The sequence below is a fragment of the Prosopis cineraria genome, unplaced genomic scaffold (genome assembly GCF_029017545.1).
Source record: "Prosopis cineraria cultivar Desert tree isolate PC_DT_omini unplaced genomic scaffold, ASM2901754v1 PC1, whole genome shotgun sequence".
Classification (NCBI taxonomy): Eukaryota; Viridiplantae; Streptophyta; class Magnoliopsida; order Fabales; family Fabaceae; genus Prosopis; species Prosopis cineraria.
In genome coordinates this window covers 45,271,295-45,291,637 of record NW_026555332.1, presented here as the reverse complement: position 1 = coordinate 45,291,637, position 20,343 = coordinate 45,271,295, and the positions used below count along the sequence as shown (strand labels likewise).

At 32.6% G+C, this 20,343-nt stretch overlaps 1 protein-coding gene across 2 annotated transcripts; it reads right to left on the bottom strand.

Annotated features, from left to right (window-relative positions):
* Positions 1–3,331: 3,331 nt before the first annotated feature.
* LOC129321494 (protein NPGR2) lies at positions 3,332–9,298 on the bottom strand. Of its 2 annotated transcripts, none has more exons than XM_054967277.1 (6): positions 8,878–9,298; positions 8,192–8,472; positions 7,275–7,536; positions 5,757–6,973; positions 4,219–4,372; positions 3,332–3,730 (listed from the first exon to the last, which is right to left on the bottom strand). In XM_054967277.1, the coding sequence occupies exons 2-6, from the start codon at positions 8,447–8,449 to the stop codon at positions 3,405–3,407; spliced, it is 2,217 nt and encodes a 738-aa protein (XP_054823252.1). In that variant the 5' UTR covers positions 8,450–8,472; positions 8,878–9,298; the 3' UTR covers positions 3,332–3,404. The 2 variants fall into 2 exon arrangements, with proteins under 2 accessions (XP_054823252.1, XP_054823245.1); XM_054967270.1 differs by having other exon boundaries at positions 8,990–9,298.
* Positions 9,299–20,343: the final 11,045 nt, after the last annotated feature.

Here is a 20,343-nt window from a genome sequence, read left to right as displayed (position 1 = left end):
ACATGTGAAAGTTTGAGTTTTCTGACGAATCAATCTGACCGATTGGTGATTAAACATTTTTGTGATATCCTTGTATCTTCCATTTACTTTATACTCAATGTGATGACTTTTTGTTAGTTGTATGCCCCATTATCGTTACCCTAATGTGAAATCCTCGTATCCATGTTTTGATTCCCCTTATCGCAATTCCCTTATTCTGATGAAGTATGCTCAGCATCTATACCGGCGATGTACGTTCGTTATGCAGCTATACTTCTGTCCATATTCAAGAGTGTCATCACTAGTGTATATATATAGTATGCAGCCTCTAACTTGGAAAGTAGTTGTGTTTTCCTATGATCCATTGGGTATTGCTATGTGCCAGATAAGTAAGTTTCACAAACATGTGAAAGTCATTTCCGTGCTGAAGAATCAGTCTGACCAATTACCTATTAAAGCTTTTTGTGATATCCTTGTACCTCCAAATTGCTTTGTAATTAATGTGATGAACTTTTATCAATTATCTGTCCAATTTTCCTTACCTTGGATGTGATACCCTCATACCCAGATTTTGGTTCTTTTGTCGCACTTCCCTTATTCTTATGAAACATGCTCAATAGATATACCAGTGATCAGGTCGAAGTCAGGATTTAAAAATAAGAGGAGCCAAGATTAAAAGACATATATACTATAGAGTTTTTATAAATTTTAGGAGGACTGAGACCATGTAACACCTATATAATACTAAAAAAATTTAAAAAAATTAGGGAGGGTCATGGCCCCTACTGGTCCCCCCTCCCTCCACCACTGCCAATGATGCAGGTTGGTTTTGCAGCTCTCTTTTTTTGTCCATATTCAGCTGTGTGAACACTCATGTATATCTGATGTACCTTTTAGCATGTAACTTGGAAAGCTGTTCTGTTTTCCTATAAGCCATTAGGTATTGCTGCATAAGTGGATTTCTCATTCTTTACAACATACAGATTTGGCCTTTATCCCAAAGATCTTCTTTCATCACTTATGCTGTTCACAGGTATGCTTTTCTTTTCTTTTTTTTCTTTTTTGGATATAATTTTAATTTCCATTCTTAAATAACTTCTAACATGGACGTAATTAAATGCCTATTATGTCTTCCATGTCCGTGTTGCTTTTGCTGTCGAACTACAGTATGTTGTCATTTTTCATGTCTGTAATTAGCTTTTCCAAATTCACTTCGAAGAAGCTAAAAGCTACCTACACAATACAAGCACCTGTACCCTTAACCTAAACTTCAGCTTATAAAATACTAATCACCTTCTACCTCCTCCAGATCATAGCATCCTTAAGCTTTGTTGTTCCTTTTATACTTACTAGATCATGCAAGGTTTTCATCCTTTCCGTCAAATGTCCTTAATGACAGTGATTAAATGCTGGAAAAGATGAGATGTTTCAAAAATTGAAATTTCATGTTCTCCCATTATAAGAGAACAGAACAGCAAAGCAAACAAAGCTACAGCATCTTGTGTGGAGTTCATGTTTTACAAGTTTTGCACACATAGAAATGAAGGTTACACAGCTATTCCAAACACCAATAAATGGGATAGTTGTCAATTAGGTGTTTTTGTTTGTTATATGGGGTTATCAGTAGTTTTGGCCTTTATGATTATGAGTGTGAGAAATTTGACCAAGGGAAATACTCTAATCCTGGTCAATGCCTCGAGGATTTAACCAACTACATTCCTTACATGTATGTTAAACTACCATACAAATTCTATCAACCATTTATCGTATACAACAACTGGTGTAATGCTATCATGAGGATATATCCTACTAGAAGAAATGAAGGGATTCCTTTTCCTTTTCGGGTGTCAACTTCCAGCGCATCCCACTAGAGTCGTGGAATAGACATAGAAAAGTGAGGTCTTTGTTATACTAAACACCTCTTGCCTCTTTGAGTGTCTGATGTGTCTTTATCATTAGTTCAAAAATTTTACATGCTATGCAGTTTCGGGTTTATGTACTTTCAATCTCTTCATAGCTTCCACTCTTTACCGTTAAGTTCTCATAGTTATGTAGAGTCAATAACTGTCTCTTTCAATTGTCACATCCAGTTGAAATTTAAGATATACTTCATTGCCTTTCGCAAAGTATGAAGCTGAAGGTCTCAATATTTCAAATCCTTCCTAACATCAGTCAATTACATCATAACATGTATTGAATACTACATGTGTTCATTGCTACCAGGAGATTGTATCGAATACTATATTTCATATTCAATTTGCAAATCAACATAAGATATTGATTCAATTTGAAAATCTCTATAATAAAGAATTTTTAAATACAATAAATAGCTCTAGCCTGCCTTCACACAAACTTGTGTTGAAAGTTGGTGTACTAATAATACTTTTAAGGAACATTGACCAAGTAGCAGGTCCATGCAATGAAACTTGGCTTAGCATCACAAAACTTCACAAAACTATTATTGAAGCAATAACATTAAATGAATCTAAACTTGATTAGAATATGTTAATTAATAGAATGGACATAAATCCTTCAAAGAATAGATGGCCATTTCATATGCAAGGAAGATAACTTCCTATTACATTGTTTTTTGCAATGATTATTAATAAGAGTCAAGGTTAATTTTTGTACTATATTAGCTTGTATCTCTCAAATTCAGTTTTCACTCATGGTCAACTTTATATTGCTTTATCAAGAGTAAATCAATTGATGGGTTGAAGATATTTTTACCTGAAAGTAACAACAACTGTAAAACTAAAACAAAAAATTTAGTTGACGTTGAGATTTTTAAAAATTTGCATCGAACAATAGTTGCTTTTACTTTATGTTTAATTAGTTTGCTTTGCATTGTATTGCAATAGTTTGGTAGTGTTACCTTCATTTTCGAACATTTATTTATCAATGTACTATTTATCAACCATTTGCTTTCATTTAAATTAATTGTGACACTTCAAACTTGTCACAAATATGTTAGGAATTAAATATTAGCTAGATGCACCGTACATTAATACTCTTTGTGATCACACCTGTGCATCATACAGGGAGTAAACGCTAGTTTATTCAATACGAAAGCAACAAGCCTTGTCTTACCTTAAAGTCAATTACATGGATCGCATTATATTATTTGCTCTATTCATCACCAACTCCCCCCATATCCCAAAAATATAGTCAATTTAATAATTAATAAAAAAAAGTGTTTGTGGATTTAGACTGCTCTGAAATTATCATGAAAATAAATTCTTTAAAAAAGTTATTTGATGATGTGTGTGTGTGTGTGTTTTTTTTTTGGGGTATACACTCAATCAATAATTGAAGGGGGTGGCAGCAGGAAAAAGAAATCAATCAAAGCAAATAATGAAACAAAGAGTTTCTTATTGACCTTCGAACTAAGTCAACAACACTTAAAAATGAAGAAGTCGTCGTCGTCATCTGAAAGGTTCAACAGGCGAGGTTTCTTCAAGAAAATGAGCGGCCTCGAAACATTCCGCAGCTTCCATTAATGACGAGACCGAACCCTCATCCCTGTGAACAAGGCCAAGATTATACCATGCACCAGCATTCAAGCTATCATGGCGCAGAGCATCCATCAAAAAGCTTCTCGCTACAGCATGTGATTCCTTACTACCACTGCACCGTCTCAGAACCAAGGCAGTGGAAATCAAGCTTGGGACATAATTGGGATCAATGTTCAAAGCATCATCAAAAGCCTTCAAAGCCTCTTTGTACAAACCCTTTGCTTCACACAGTATTCCTGTAAAATCAAACAAGACAATAAAGCCCATTTATGCAAGTACGAGAAGGAAAACAACTGTCCGACTACTTCACTTCGTGACTTATTTCTGCTACTTCTGGCTCAGAGGATAACATATAAGTGCAAAAAACAAGATGCCTCTAACTTTGTCATCTCTCTCTCTAAATGTTTATCTGATATCTGGTACTGCCCTTTTCTATAAACTTTGTCATCTCTTTAATGCACTAAACTTGTTTTTAACTTTGATTAGGCAGCCCACACGAAAACTCATTGTCAAACATTAAACTACTGTAATTACACCTAAAATGGAATCAAATGTGGCTTAAAAGGAACTCCTAGTTTCTAGCCTTCATTATTAATAATCAATCCGGTATTGAAAAACGAACTGTACAATCATCAAATCGAAGTGATGTAAATTATTTCCCCCTCACAGAAAAAATAAATGGAAGAAAATAAAATTCATACAGATAAAAATCATGCATATTTACCTGTTGTATGGCATCTGGAAGCAGAGTAAAGCTTGATTGTCTTAGACTTAAAAAGACACATCTCAGCATCATGCCACTGAGACAGGCTTATATATACACAGGCAAGATCATGCCATACTTCGACTTCCAGGTTCCTAGCATGATCTCTGTTCTCCTAGGACAAGTAGCACCAAAAAAAGAAAAAAGAGGTAAGCAGCCAGCAGTAACGGTTCTTTTCCAAACAAAATCTCTTGGATAAGCAAAACTAAAAATGAGTCCAACAAGAGAGAGAGACATGAAAATTTCTATACACGCACCCACGCGGACATATTTACAGATTTTACTTATATCAATGGAGAAAGGATTTTGCTTTTAAATTTTCAGATACCAACAGCTTCCATAATTCAACCTGAATGAAAAGAGCATGTGCTTTACATACATGAACCACATAAACCTAAAGCATCTGACAGTCAAACACATTCATTCACCAAACATGCCTGGGACAGTTGGGCATCACTCAAATAGATCCAACAAAAAAGATGTCAAGAATAGTCACATCCCAGTAGATTTCAAGTAAGAAATGAATCTACCTTATAGACATCAACCATTCAACCATGGAACCTATACTTGCATCATAAATGGTTTAAGCAGACCCACAGAAACTGTAGAGGCAAATGCAACAGGATGATTTCATCAACCATTTAACAAATCATTTGGCATGAAGCATGATTCATTTACAAGATACATCCCAAGTTTTTGTACTTGAACCATGAAGAAAGAGTCAAAGAATTTCAATGCAGAACACAGTTAGAACCCATTCATTACTAATAAATAATTTGAATTTGTGTAGTCATGCTTAGATTCTAATGCTTTCCCATATTTTGGTTAAATGTTCTTCACTTCAGGCCACTACAATGACCTTTTCATATTTTAGTGGGGAGGGAAACATGTTGAAACTTGTGACCTGCCCACTCTGATACCATCATAAAATACGTGCTCTTTAACAGTTAAAATTCATCAAGGGCATAAGACTTCAGTCAGTTAAAGGTTATAAAAAGTATATAATGGAGAACTTAGCAAAAATTAGAATATCTAGAATGACTTTGAAGGTAGATCATATTTCGAACATTCCCAACGTCCTTGTCAAAATATCCAAAACTTTTAGGAACTTTATGCATCCAACACTTGCCTTTCCAAGCATGTATCCATGTCAAACTCATTGTTACTACAAGGTCTTTACACTGCATTTTTATTTTAATTTTATTTAGCGATAATAGCAGATTGTGAGTTTTCAAATAATTATCCAGTATCCACTAACAATAACTTCCTTTTTAAAGGTTTGCATCTTGGAGACAGCCAAGACGCAAGATCCACATTCTGCCATTCGTATCACTATGGTTAGTTACAGACTAGCAGGTTATCCACATTTACAGACAGGTGATCGTGGAGATTGTATCTCTATGTGAGACCATATCCAGCCAATTCATGCAAGAACTAGTCCCAAGAACAAAGGCTCAAGATTTGTAATTAATCAGTGTCAGTTGGTACTATCAACAAACCTTTAATAGCTTCTTCCCAGAACCAAATGCTTTCTTTTGAACTTGAAAAACAGCAAGAAGTTGCGTATATGTCTCAATGGCACTCCTTAATTGGCCCTGTGCAATTTGAAGTTTAGCTTTTGTTCGCAACAAATCCCCTTGATCCCATTTCCCAGTCTGATCCAAAGCAGCGTTGATAATAGATTCAGCATCTGAAAACCGTTTTTTAGCCGATAATATCCGAGCTAACAACAGCCATCCTTTGACACTAGACCCGGCTTCTAGTTTTAGAAGGCATTTTGCATAATAAAGTGCAGCATCTAACTTCCTCTGTTCCGCATTTTCTAAACTTAGATGGTATAATACATTGTGGTCTCTCATTCGAGTCATTTTGCCAGCAGTTTCCAAAGCACGAAGTGCCTCAGATTGACTCTCAAACCTCTCGGAATCAGAAATGGCTAATTTTGAATTTGCTGAATTTGAAATGCCAAGTAAGCAATGGGCTACACTTTCTAACTTATCACATCTATCATCCAAGCTCTCAAGCACTCTGGAAGCAAAGTTTACCCCTTCTTCTGCAAGACAAGGGTTCTTAGAACATATTTTAGATGCCATTAACAAAGCTGGAATATGTTTTGGATCCTCTTTACTACTCAACACTTTTCTGAGAAGATCCAGAGCTATCAAGTCCTTTCCAGCACCAAAATAACAGAGAGCAAGAGTAAAATACCTTTCTCTTCGGTTGACAGTCCCAGGGAGCAATTCTTTATATTGATAAGCTAGAGTTGTCAAATCCCCAGAAACAGATAGAGCAAATGAAAGATGGTCTAAAATTGAAGGATCCCACTCAATTCTTTTTAAAGTGATTTTTCTTACCAAAATCATCAAAAGAAGTATAGCCTCTTCTATGTTGTTTCTGGGCACAAACGAGCTGTCCATTTGGGAACGGAGATTTGGGGGGCTTGCTTCCCCCCCACTATATAGAAGAAATATGACGAACTCTTTCTGAATCTTTGCTGTAGTCTTTGCATCAAGATTCCATTGGTGAAGGAGTGCCCGCCTATAAGACACAATAGCTTCACGTGGACTATCAGCAAGTTTCCATAGTTCTGGAAGCAACTCAACTGCATTGCTCAGAGTCTCCTGCAATTTACATTCAGCACCAAAGTTTTCAGGCAAACCTTCAGGTAATGAAGATTCAACTATGTCCAGAATAACTTTGCAAGACTGGGCAGCTTCTGCAAGAATAATGAAATATACATTAGATAACATGTTGGCTTCTTAAAATTAAATAGCTCTGAACTTCCACTAATTTCAATCTTCAAAAGATTAATTGGCTACTGGATCTAGTTGATAAAGTTTGAGTACGAAAGGCAGATTATTTAACAGCTAACAACATTGTCAGCCCCATAGTAATGGAACAAGTTCCAGATCCCAAATTGTAAAGCAGACAAGTGAAGCTAATACAATAATATGGAAGTGTTTATGCATCTGATTTTATTTTTCTTATAACTCTTTGAAGTGAACAAACAAAGGTACCTTTAAATCTTCCAAGAGCCTGCAACGATTTTGCTTTCAGGAGGACTGCTTCCAACAGCAGGCCAACAGCATGTATTGACATTGGGGGTGCAGCATAATGCTGGGAATGTCTCTTATGTCTCTTAGGTTGTTCTGCCCTTTGGGCAAGGGAAATTTTGATTTTAGGAGTCACAGAACCTATATCTATTCCTTCAAAAACATGTAAAGCAGCTTCAATGTTGCCTTTCTGAAATTCATATCTTCCCAACAGAGCTCTAGCTTCCTGCATATTACATACACAGAGACATATTACTCCTGAAAAGGGAGCCTGGCCTATGAGTTTATGGCTGTAATTATTTCAAGATAGATGAATAGCTTATCAAGCACCAATATGATATCAACTTGCTCCAAGTGAACAAAATGAGGTCAGGCGCAGAATTATATGTCAATGTAAACTACTAAATTGACCAGCATAAACATCATATTTACAAAACATGATAACAATGTTGTGATTTGTCAAGGTTACCACCAAAATAACAAAGGCTAATCATAGCACATAAGCTTAGCGCATGATAGTCTATTTGATCTGCAAGAAACCACTGCCCATATCACATTTAATGCCACAATCAGGTAAGGCGGAGATTGTGTCCACCACCAAGGTGCTCGAGGCTCACTCAACTTTCCACTGATGAAGGAATAGGAAGAGAGATAATACACACACACACACACATTTATAGTTTATGTATCAATGATTTGCGTCTCGAGAAATAAAGTAAAGAAGAGAAACATGAAAAAAAATTTCTTGGGCAGATGCACGTGCGTGTGTGTGTGCGCGCGCGCGCGCGCACCCTTGACAGCTAATAAGGAAGAGAGGAGCTTATGGTAAAGACTATGTCTGGCAGCAGACTTTAAAGCGTGGAATTTTGAAGAAAACCAACCTCATAATTCAAGAAACCACTCTCACGAAGGGATGATTCAGCTTCTTCTATATTACCAGTGTCTGGCCTCTTCTTGTCAACTTGTCCAGCTGGGCAAGAATCCCCACTTATTGAATAATCCTTGGTTGCAAGAGATTCAGATGAAGGAACCATTTCGTTTGCTCCTCTTAACTGCTCCCCTGAACATAGGCACTTCATTATCTTCCGCAAACTCCTGCTGATATCGCCCCTCCTCCTTTCTCTGATTCTACTTTTCATACTGTTTCACTTGACTCAAGAATCTGTCATGGAGCGAACATTAGAAACGAACCAACCAGTCATGCATTACTCCTACAATACAACCATCCCAAAACCAGTAGTTTCCCATCATATGATCAAAAGAACAAGTCATTAACTTCAGATCACCGTTCATAAATATAGAATGAGCAAAAAGTAATAGAATTACGATTGCCAATCAAATCCGTCATAATTGTGCTGTATGGGAAGTATAACTGAACTTCCATAAGCGGAAGCACGTTTGGCTCGAAAAAATTAAGACATAAGAGAAAAATTCATGTCCAGCATGCATCAGACTGCAACAGAATTTAAAAAGTGAGACAGAGGCGACAAAGAGAACCAGGATGACAAATTCAAACCGATCCCAATGACCCACCCAACATAGACGAATAAAAACAAGATATTCTTACACAATTGGCTTCTGAAGTCACTCCAGAAAAGCAGTAAGAACCCTAAAAACCAGTGGAACATTCCAATCCCCCAAACCAAATACATATGAGAACCAAAAGAGAGACCACTCGCCTTTTAATTTTCCAAAAAGAAAAGCAGTATCTCGGAGACCAGGGGATATGAACAGAAAGCCCCATTACTGAGGAATATCAGCAATCAAAACCAGCTTTGAATTCTCTGAATCAAATAAAGCATCTAAAAGCTTCGGGAACCTTTCTTTCTTCCCTGGGCTTTTTCTCTTTTTTGCTTTTTTTTAAAAGAAAAGTTAATAATTAATTGGGTGAAATTGTTGCACAGTGGGAGAGGGAAGGAATGGAATTGGCAAGGAAGCGTAAGCAAGAAGATCAAAATTAGAGAGAAGAAAAGGGAATAGTAGTTAAGACGATGAAGAAGTTGAGGGAGGAGGGTAAAACTAAAAGGAAGGAAGAGAAGAGAGTGAGGATTAATTTGGTGGGTCCCACTGCAGGTATCGGAGTGAGGAATTGCATCCGACGCTCATTTCTTGCCACGGTGGATGCATTTTGGTGCTGAATGCGCTGGCGGTAAACGGTCATTAACTACATTCTCACCACGTCACCTACCCCTATTTCTCCTCCCCTGCTCTCTTTCAAATAAAAATAATACTTGAATCTCTTTTAAAAAACACTAAACACCTTTGATTCAAAATATATAATATTAAACAATTTTTTAATTTTTATTTTTATTTTTTTATTCCTTATGGCCATACATGTAAAAAACTTAAAAATATAAATGAAAAGATGTGAATATTTAAAAAAATAAAAATTTAATTAACATTTTTTTAAAAATTATAAATTATTTAATAATGAAATATATTATAGTCAGGAGGAACTAAATAAATTGTGTCTCCTATAATTTAGTTCCTCTAGCTAATTTACTAAATGATACTCCTCTTTTATAAGATATTTTTAATTATTTTACTTGAACTGAAAAAAATAACTAACTCATTAAATATATTTTAAAATGATAAAACTACAACTTTACTCCTATCAAAGATTGAAAGAGATAGCTCAATATAAGATCAATCACAAAATTAAATTCACATCAAGGATAAAATTTAAAAATAATGATAAACATTTCATGTGGCTTGTATTAGAGGCTAAAAAGAACATAGTTGCTTATGATTGGAAATTAAGGGGGAAGTGTATTACTATATTGCAGTTCAAGAAATAAAATAAATTATATGCTAGGGTTCTATATGTTCCATGAAGCACGAGTAAGAGATCTTCTTTTATTATTTACTATGATACAAAAATAATGTGATTTATTATAAGTCGTATGATAATGCAACTAGAAATAAATTGTATATTTTCTATTAATTATATTATTTGCATATAAATAATATTTATTTTACTAGAAATTTTATGTGTTTAATCACATAGATTTACTAATTTAATTGGTTGTTATTCTAATAATGCTGCAGGCATTTTTTGTATGTTACTTGTTAATTCCATTTAATTGAATTTCTTATATTCCAAACAATATTCTGTTTTTTTTTCTTTATTGGATGACTCTATATAATAGAAAAAGAACATCGAAAAGGTATGTAAAAAATAGATCTTATTTCTGAAGCTTTGGATAGATTATCTGTCTCCACCCTGCGAGCAACTTGAAGTAGTCTCGTGAAAAAAAAAAAAAATTCCTACTCTTTATAAGTTATAAACAATTCAGCTTAGATCAAATTTGATACCATAAACCAAAGAAGTTTTGTCTAATTGATTGTTAAAATGTTATAAAAACTTTGTATAAATTTACGGAGTATAGTTGTGGGTGGGTTTTAAATAAACTTAAAAGTCAATTGGTTAGTTGATAAACCTCATTATCAGGCTGGACAATGCACGCCATTCTTTAATACTGAAAATGATAATTGATTGCACCTAGCTCCTAGAAGCTTCGGATTTTCAGTGCCAATTATCTCTCTCTCTTTTTTTTTAATCTCTTAATTGAAATAGGGATGATACGTGGGAAGAGAATGTCTCCATTTCTCTTCCACCACCCTTGGATTGTAACTTTTTAATGGCTTAAATTTAATTTTTCATAAAATTATTATTTTAATTTTATATAAAATATTATAATTTTATATGATTTAGATTAAACTTTAATCATTTAAATTTATTTATATATCTTTGTATAAATAAGATAATAATTTTATCAAAGCTTCAACCTGAATCGTTAAATTTTTTATCCAAGGGTGATGGGAGAGAAATGGAGGAAAATGGAGACACCCTATTCCCTGGTACATGGTATCAATCACTTTAGTGTTTTCTAGCTTGAACCAACCCCTATAGTCGAACCATCATTCAGAGAAAAGAGCGGTATAATTTAACAATTTGGCCTATCCTGGTAATTAAATCGAGTTTGTCTGCTTTAACCCGAGTGGTTCTTGAAAACCCAAAGAAAAATTAAGGATTCAAAACTGTTGGATCATTTTGACCCATTTTTTAATTTAAATATTATTTTTATTTAATTATTCTGTCATCAATTGGACCACTGGTTGAACCGGTTAAACAATGAGAACCATGTTCCTTTAACATTTTCAGTTTATCATCTAGTCTAATTTTTAAAACACCGTATCACATATAAATAATATAATTTTATGAATTTTATAGTACATATGCGTACACACATATATGTATTAGTAATTGATCATCTAAAAAAATATATGCATTAGTTATTATTTTACAATGTTTGAATAATTACAGGGCAAGTAACTTTAGAAAAACATGACAATTTAAAATTAGTTATATTTTTTTCTTAACCTTTTTCAACTTTTTTAAGAGATTGTAATATATAACATCCTAGTTTTTAGGATATTATTTAATTATAGAAATATTGAGGTTTGATTGAGGTGATAAAATTAGGTTGATATTATTTTGAGATTTGATTGAAGAATAAATTGGTAATTAAGGTTATTTGAGGATAAACGCATGTTTTGGGCACTTAGTTATGTTTGAATTAGGCCTAGGATGATCTAATTGAATTAATTAGGGTTCAAAATAGATATTAGGCTGAATTTGGCCTAAATGGTAAGATTAAATGAAGTGCCTTATTTTTTTGTCATGTGCCATGGTGCACAACACAAAATTTACGTAGGAAGGAGAGATTTTTAAGGGTGTTGAGGTGATTTTCGGTGGTTTTGCTAGGGTTTGGGAGTTTCTAAACCTAAAGCATGATTTTGAGTCTCAAATCACTTAAGGTAACCTACCTAATCTCATTCCTAACTTCCACTCCTCTCTTTTAACGTGCTTAAATGGTGTTTGAGCTTAAGGTTTCAAGTTTGAGCAACTCCAACTCTTCGGTCCAAACTAAATGAGTGTTTTAATATATATATATATATATATATATAAGTGTTATTTAGATGATTTTAAGGTCGTTTAAGGTAACAAGAAGGTTAAATCCAAAACCTTAGGCTTGGTAAGAGAATTGTGATGATGATTTGGGTGTTATTAAGGTTAAATAAGGATAATATAAGTGTAACAATGTTTATTTGAGAGATTAAATAGTTGGAATAGCTATGGGTTAAGTAGATTAATTAATATAACCCTAGGTTTAAGGTGTGATTAAGGTATTGAACTTTGATTAGTGTTAACTAGTATTTTATTAACTATAATTAGTATTACATTATATGTAGATTGTGGTAAAAACATTGCTGGCGGTGAAGGTTTGCTTACTTAAACAACGAGGAGCGGATATAACCATTATTAATATGTGAATTTACGTTTTTTGTGATTTCTATGTGTGGTTTTTATGTGTTTGGAAACTAAATTGTATGTGAAAAACATGTTCAATATTTTGGAAATTATTTACACTAATATTTTTATTCAAGAAGTGCAGGGCACCTTGTACTAATAAATAGGTCATTTTTTTCTTAAATCATTGTTCAAAAGAACAAAAATCCCCCTTCGTTAACAAATGACTAATAAAGGGAGATTTTTGCTTATCTAAAAAATGATTTAGGGGAAAAAGTCTCACTTACTAGCACAAAGTGTCCAATACTCTTTAAAAAAAGTACAAAGACAAAAATATATTTTAACCCTATATATATATAATGCTTGTTATGAAATTTTGTGTTCAAAAACATGAAAAAGAATTTGGATATGTTTTTCTTATTCATATATGCTTTAATATGCATGACTTGTTGGGAACGATATGTGTCAAGGATTTTTGTTCGAAGATCACATACCGCATGATATGCTTTTGTTGGACCCAATGAATGGCAATTAACTTGGACCAACTTACTTTTGGTTGGGTTTATTAGCTATGAGCATGATGTTTGAAGGGATATAAGGTGTGGTCATTCATTTTGTTCAGATTATTTGAATATTTTATGTTTGAAAACATGTTTTAATATACCCACTTACCAATGCATAGTAAATTACATCACATGTATCATTGCATATTAATTTTGATTACTAAGACATTTGTGTCTCACTCCTTATAGTTACATTTTTTCAAGGAAAAGTTCAGTTAGAGAAGTACCAGAAGCGTAGCTTGATGTGAGTAGACACTATTAGGCCTTGTCAGCCTTCTTTTGATTAATTTATGTGTAACTGCCAACCTTAGGACATTTATTTTGTAAATAATCATGTAACTCTCATACCTTTGGTTAACTTCCTATATGATTGCCATGGAGTATTTTTTGAGACTGTTATACCCTTTTGACATGTTAATATCATTAATTTAGTGTTATGAGAGGAAAAGTATTTACATTGCCTATGTTATTACACTTCTTATACAACTTAACTGTGGGATTTTTGAATACATATGCCAATTTGATATGGTAGAATTGTTGCTTGAAATGTATTTGAGTTAGTTAAATGTTCCATATAATGACAAGAGGCTTTGGTTTTGATTTGTGAGACGTTAAATTATTGAAAAGTGGTGCTTTACCTCTTAATGTGTTTTAATGGATAAAATCCTCGTCTAGAAGAATTTGTATACCAAACCAAAGCCATTAGCTAGATTTTAAAATATTCTTTATGAGAACACTTGGAATCTCTCAACTCAAAATTATGTGTGAAAAGTTATGGCAGGTTGAAGTTTGATTTCTTTGTCTAATTTTATCAATAGCTAATAAGACAATGTGTGCCACAGCACATGTGTGTCAACTATGGAATATGGCACAAAAGGGAGAATTTTCTTTTTGTATCATGATGCTTATACCACAGTGCACGACCCTTATTGAGGGATTCTCCCTCTATATCTTTCACCGAGAGGTAAATGTCTTATTTCTTTTACAAAAATGCCCTTACTTTTCTTATTTATTTGTAGAATGGTCCTTTTATCACACATGCAATTGTGATTGATGTAAGTATCTTGTCTTAAATTAGTATAATTAAACAATTTAGTTAATTTGCATATAATATTGTAAGTATATCTATTGTGATTTGGTGTCATCAAGCAAAGATAGTTTAGATTGTGTTGCCTGATTCACACCCAAGAGTTTGGGAACACTTATAGGCTAAGACATGAATATATATCTTAGAGGTTCTCCAAAGAGAATAAATGCTATATTGCACCTGTATCCATAAGTAAGAAAAACTTTATATTTCATTGTAATTTTGCTTTGAATTTGTTTTCTCTAACTCCCATTAATGTTCTTCTACAATGGCTACCAGCAATTGGCACTCCTTACCATAAAGAGCAATATTGTTTTCTTATTGTGCTCCCCTCACTATAAAGTGAGGAATGATTTAAAGAAGATTGGTGGACCAATAAATATCCCTTTATTATAAAGCATCATTTGTCATGTTTAATTAGTGGTTGTTGACTTTATAATTTTATTGCTAGGGTTATGAGGATGTAGTGACATGCCGAGATGGAGAAGCACACCTATAATTTCAAAGACCCTGTATGGATCATGCTAAAGGTAAAAGCATATTTTTTTAGAGATAAACCTACTTGATTTTTAAAACTACTCATTTTGTTATTCTTTTACAGAGTTGTAGATATCTAAAGAAATATTAATTATGTGGCTTGCATATCATATCGCACATTTCAACATCATCAAGCATGACATGATTTCATTCACTTAAGAGGTAAATGTATTACTTTTATTTTTTTTTCTTCCTTCAAAATTTACTAATACTTTGGTTTTCCTTTTAAATATTCAAACTTATTAAACCATTTCTTGAGGAGGACATTGATGAAGTCAAGCAATGATGGATAGAGTTTTTTTTTTTATAAAGCTTTACATAGGACAGTACATAATTTTTTATAAAGCAATTATTATAGTTTGATTAGTTTGTTGCAATTGTACATAGTTTAATTAGTTTGATGAAATTGTACATACATAGTGTAGAGTTTATATGAGTTACTTATTTGAATTAGATATTATTTCAATTGATTCATTTATATTAGTTATTCGATTATGTTAAATTATACTAGACTAGACTAGCTAGTTTTCTTTGCAGGTTATATGAAAAATTTATCCTAGAAAGCAGAGAATTCTAGATAAAATGAAATAAAATATTAAAAAAGGATACTTTCTAAACTAGTTTATAAAGTATTATCTTTTAAACCGATTAAGGTCAAAACTAATTTAAAAATAACTACTTTATAAACTAGTTGTAACCTTAACCAATTTAGAATATGACTTTCTAAACTGCTTATTATTACACAACTGGTTTAGAAGATGATTTTATTTTATTTTTTTTGTTTTAGGTTAACTTTCTAAATTGAATAAACGAATGGTTTAGGAATTTTTTTAAACTAGTTGTTTAATATATTTAGAAAGTCCCATACTTTCTAAACTAATTTTGATATGCATTTTTAATTGGTTTAGATAAGCTTTTCTATACTAGTGATCATATCTAAGACAAATCTCAATATCTACAATTAAATCTCACCTTCAAAAGATGGCCTTTGAATATCATCATTTGACATCAATATTTTGGTCATTAACACCCATTCTCTTCGAAAATCACAAAGCAGTAATAATATACTTGGTTTCTAATGAAAACCCTTCAATCGACTTGATTCAAGTATAATCTCAAAAAAAAAATGTGAGGTACATAGTTTATGACCTCAACTATCCAAAATCTGTATTGAAAATAATATTTGTCAAGCTGGCTACAATCTTCATTTTTCAAGTAGAATCTACTCAAGCTCTCTTCCTCAAGTACAATATTCTCATACCACCACAAGCTCTTGACTACTAAAAATGGAACCTCGATTATTGACAATGAAATACAAATATGCTCTGATAGAGGAAACGAGCTTAGGTACCATGAAAGAAATAGACATTTACAATAGAACCATGATCAATGTTGGGTTGACAAAAGTGGAGAAGAAGAAAGGGAAGAATAGAGAATTTATGGGGTAATGATTGGATGTAGTGTAAGCCAACAAGGGAGATGATTGGAGATAGGAGGAGGAGGAAGGTTCATTTTTGTTTTCAATTTTTGCCTTATTTTTATTTAAAATATGCCCATGTGTCATGAGAACACAACAATTCATGATCAATATAATAAATTAATAGTCAATATGGTTATTCTATTAGTTTAAGGTGACATTGTCCCATTTTAAAAAACATTGAGACAACATTACATTAAAAAAATACTCTACGATACCAATTGTGCTTGTGTAGAAATTTTGGGAATAGATTTGTGTAGTAATTTATATAAAATTATAAGTATCAAGGTCAATCAAATCATATACAAGTCCTTTCTATAACTAGGACAAACTCTATCTAAATATAATTCAAACATTATACAAATATGAGATTCAATGCTTCCTTCATACAAACTATGTCGTAACATGACTCTAATACCACTTCATTCTGATATCACTTGTAAGAAATGTAAATAGAACAAATTCTGATACCACGTATAAGATCTTGGGAAGTATCTTAAAAGAACAAGAGATTGAATAGGCATATAAAAACTAAATAATACATATAGGTGTAATCGGGAATACCACACAACTTAAAACTCTTTTATTAACATTTTATGTATCTAAAAAAATAACATTTTTATGAAAGCTCTTTTTACTTTTTTTGCAAATATTAGCGGTGAAAGTCACATTAAATAAAAGAAAGATTGATCCACATATCCTTATAGTTTACCTTAATTTTAAAGCTAGGTAAATTTCATCACACCTCCTACTTATATTCAGTGTTAGGGTTCTATTTAAAATATTGCAAACCAACATAGCAAGTAATAGAGGACAAAGTAAGAAATTGATCAAAAAAAATATGGAAGATATTATATTCAAAATATATTAAGCTTTTAAATTGAAGTTGCCCTTTTTGGTTAGATAGAAAAGCAACAAACTATAGAGAAAGGAGTTGATACCATTGTTAAAGTTGCTGGTAGCAACTTTGAGTTGTGCAAACGAAAAATTTATCCATGAGGACTTGAAGTAGCAAAAATCCAAATCCAATGTTGGGTTAGAACTAAAGAATGTAGATCATAGATGAGGTGAGTTTGGAAATATTTTTAGATGGACAATTAAACCATGTATGAGATCCTCTTTTCATAAAGTAAAGCAAGTCATGTCATCGAGAATTTTGTAGCATTCGGTAGACACTCTAAATCAAGAGTGTGGGGCTATTAGCATATAAAGAAGGGGCTTCATATTCTAAACTTCCCTGTCAATCCTCAAGCATGCCTCTGCTATCATTGGTTAGTACAATGGATAATCACGTTTAGATATTTAAAAAGAACAAAACACAAAACTTGTTTTTTGTAACAAAGTTAATTACAAGCAAGTTAATGAGTGCAAATGCAAGGATGTTTAAAGAATCAACCATCTAGTTTCCCTTTCAACCATGCGCATACTTAATCTACATGGCAAAAATAATACACATATATATAACCAGTAATTCAAGCGGGCCAGACTTATTCTGGTCAAACTCAATTCGAGCTGAGCTTATTTGAATCAAGCTTGAAGTATTCCACCCTCTTAAAAAATTTCATATAGCCAAGCTCGACTCTAACTTTTTTCGATCGAGTTCCAGCTTGGCCAAAATTACCAACTTTATATATATATATATATATAGTTGTAAATTTCAATAGTCAGGCTCAATTCAGATCGGGTTTAAAGTATCATACTCCCTTAAAAAACCCATATAGTCAAACCCGGCCTTAAGTTTTTTCAAGCGGGTTTGGGCTGGCCTGAATTACTGGCTCTACACAGATATGCTGACTAATGACACACATAAGCCTTCATTAGTTAGCTTCAAAGTTTAATGGTGTTAGAGGCGCACGGTGTATTAAGTTTGTTAAAATTGACCTCGTATGCTTCAAGCTATCAAATGTAGTCCTTTGAAGGATATCAATCAACACATTTGGTGGCAAGTTTGATAAAAATTAATCTCCAACAAACTCTAGGTGCCTTTAGTGGTTCAACAGTGTTTGCTCCCTCCATGATCCTACAAATCTCACCCCTTCCATTCAAACCTTAGTAGTTAGTGACTAGAACTATCCCACCTTTATTATTCTTATTTTTTGTTATTGCTCATTATTTTATTTATTTTGAATGCAAATGAAAGTGGAGCCTTAAGAAGGAAAGGAAAAATTATTAACATACGAGGATTAAAACATTCTTAATCAAATCAACTTGACCTTGGAGTACTTGAATCGACCCTTTTTCCCTCCCTTATCGAGCCTCTTCCCACTTGAAATGTGTCTCACACAAAACACCCACACCCACTTTTTGCCTTTTATATTACAGGAGGATTGATCTTACAGCCCTTTTTTCAAGGGGTGAGGAGGATGTCACTTGAATTACAAATTCTAATTGTGTATTATATATAAAAGATAGGAATTGAAAAACTCATCAAGTCATTAAAGAAGTAAAAGTTCCACACATGTCAAACTAAACTACTACCTCCTATAAATTTAATTACACATATTAATGCTCCATACAATATTAAGGGAGAGCATGCCGTCTAAAATGGAGATTGACTTTGCATGGCTTACTCTTTCTTTAAAACTCTTCAGAATGAGAATACATAATAAAATGAGGAAATTTTGGGGGTGAGAAATGAGAAGTCTGGTGAGATGCGTGGAAAATGGTGATAATATTTGAGAGTGGTGCCAATTAAATGGCAACTCCGGGTGCTGTCAGTGTTGTATAAAAGGACATGTGAGGTCAGGAACGTAGCGGGCCAAACATTTTTCCAAACAAAAATGAATTTCATTTCAAACGTTACATCATCCCCTCACCCCATGTGGCCCATCCCCATTATTTATTCTAACCCTCGTAAAAGCGTTATCAGTACATTGCCCAGGTTCCTCAAATTGATGAAATATAAAGGAGTTGAGACTTAAGATATAAATTTTGGAATCGCGTTCGGCTGATGAGCACGCCTTCTGAAATGATCCTGGCTTTTCATTTTCTTGTCATTGATCTTAAATTGTTTTTTAAATGTATTTATATTATATTACATTTATCAAAATATAAAAATGATATTATTAAATTTGAACTGTTTTTTACCCATATGATTATATTAGTAGATAAATACCACGTTATATGAGATTTTTACAGTCCAAATTCAAGTCTTTTATGTTTATTTTACATTTGTTACAATAAAAATATCTAAAAATATAGAAATCTTTAATAAATCTATGTATCATCTATCTAGCCAGTATACATTTAATTTAAATGAAACAATTTAATATTAATTTTTTAATAATTTTTAAAAATTAACTATTCAAATGTACTTTAAACAGTATTGATGTAATCTGAAAGTTTTAATTTAATATTAAAATTTGTATATATTTTATTTTAATAAATATAATATAATTAATATTAAAATTTGTATATATTTTATTTTGATAAATATAATATAAAAAAATTAAAAAAATTTAAAATCAACAGCAAAGATGACTTGAGAAGAAATGAAAGGCGAAAATCACCCCATAACGTGATGAGCAGGCGAGATTGATGAGCATCCAATATGATTCCAAATTTCACAACAAGTGATATTTACAGATTATGAATAATATAAAATCTTGTGTATTTTTTCCTTTTTTTTCTTCTTTCATCTATTCTTCATGTGTTCAGTAAAATTTAAATATGATAATATATATGATCCTTAAAAAATAAATAAAAAAAAATCATTACTTCCAATTGCATGTCGCGTGCACGAAAGATATCAACTTAAAAAAACTATGTGATTCGTAGTACTTAATGTATCAATAATGTTATGTTTTTACTAACTTAAGATTAAGTAAACCATTACAATTTAATATCCGAGTAATGAACAACTGTGGAAGTAAGAATGGTTTGAAAAGGATATAGTTTCAAGAAAAAGTGATAGTAATTTTACTTAAGACAGTTATAACCTCTGCGACAAAAAAAGTAATTATAGTTTATAGATTTTTTAATTACTTCTCTGATAATTTAAATATTGATTATGATTTTTTTCATCTCTTGGAGAAGGGTCAGAATCAAGCTACAAG

What these genes read in the sequence shown, in the direction of transcription:
- LOC129321494 (XM_054967277.1), bottom strand. Translation starts at nt 8,449, where the DNA reads ATGAAAAGTAGAATCAGAGAAAGGAGGAGGGGCGATATCAGCAGGAGT. An exon ending in CTGGGAAGAAGCTATTAAAG is followed by an intron (nt 4,373 to 5,756) that starts GTTTGTTGATAG and finishes TACTTGTCCTAG; the next exon opens with GAGAACAGAGATCATGCTAG. An exon ending in TTCCAGATGCCATACAACAG is followed by an intron (nt 3,731 to 4,218) that starts GTAAATATGCAT and finishes TTGATTTTACAG; the next exon opens with GAATACTGTGTGAAGCAAAG.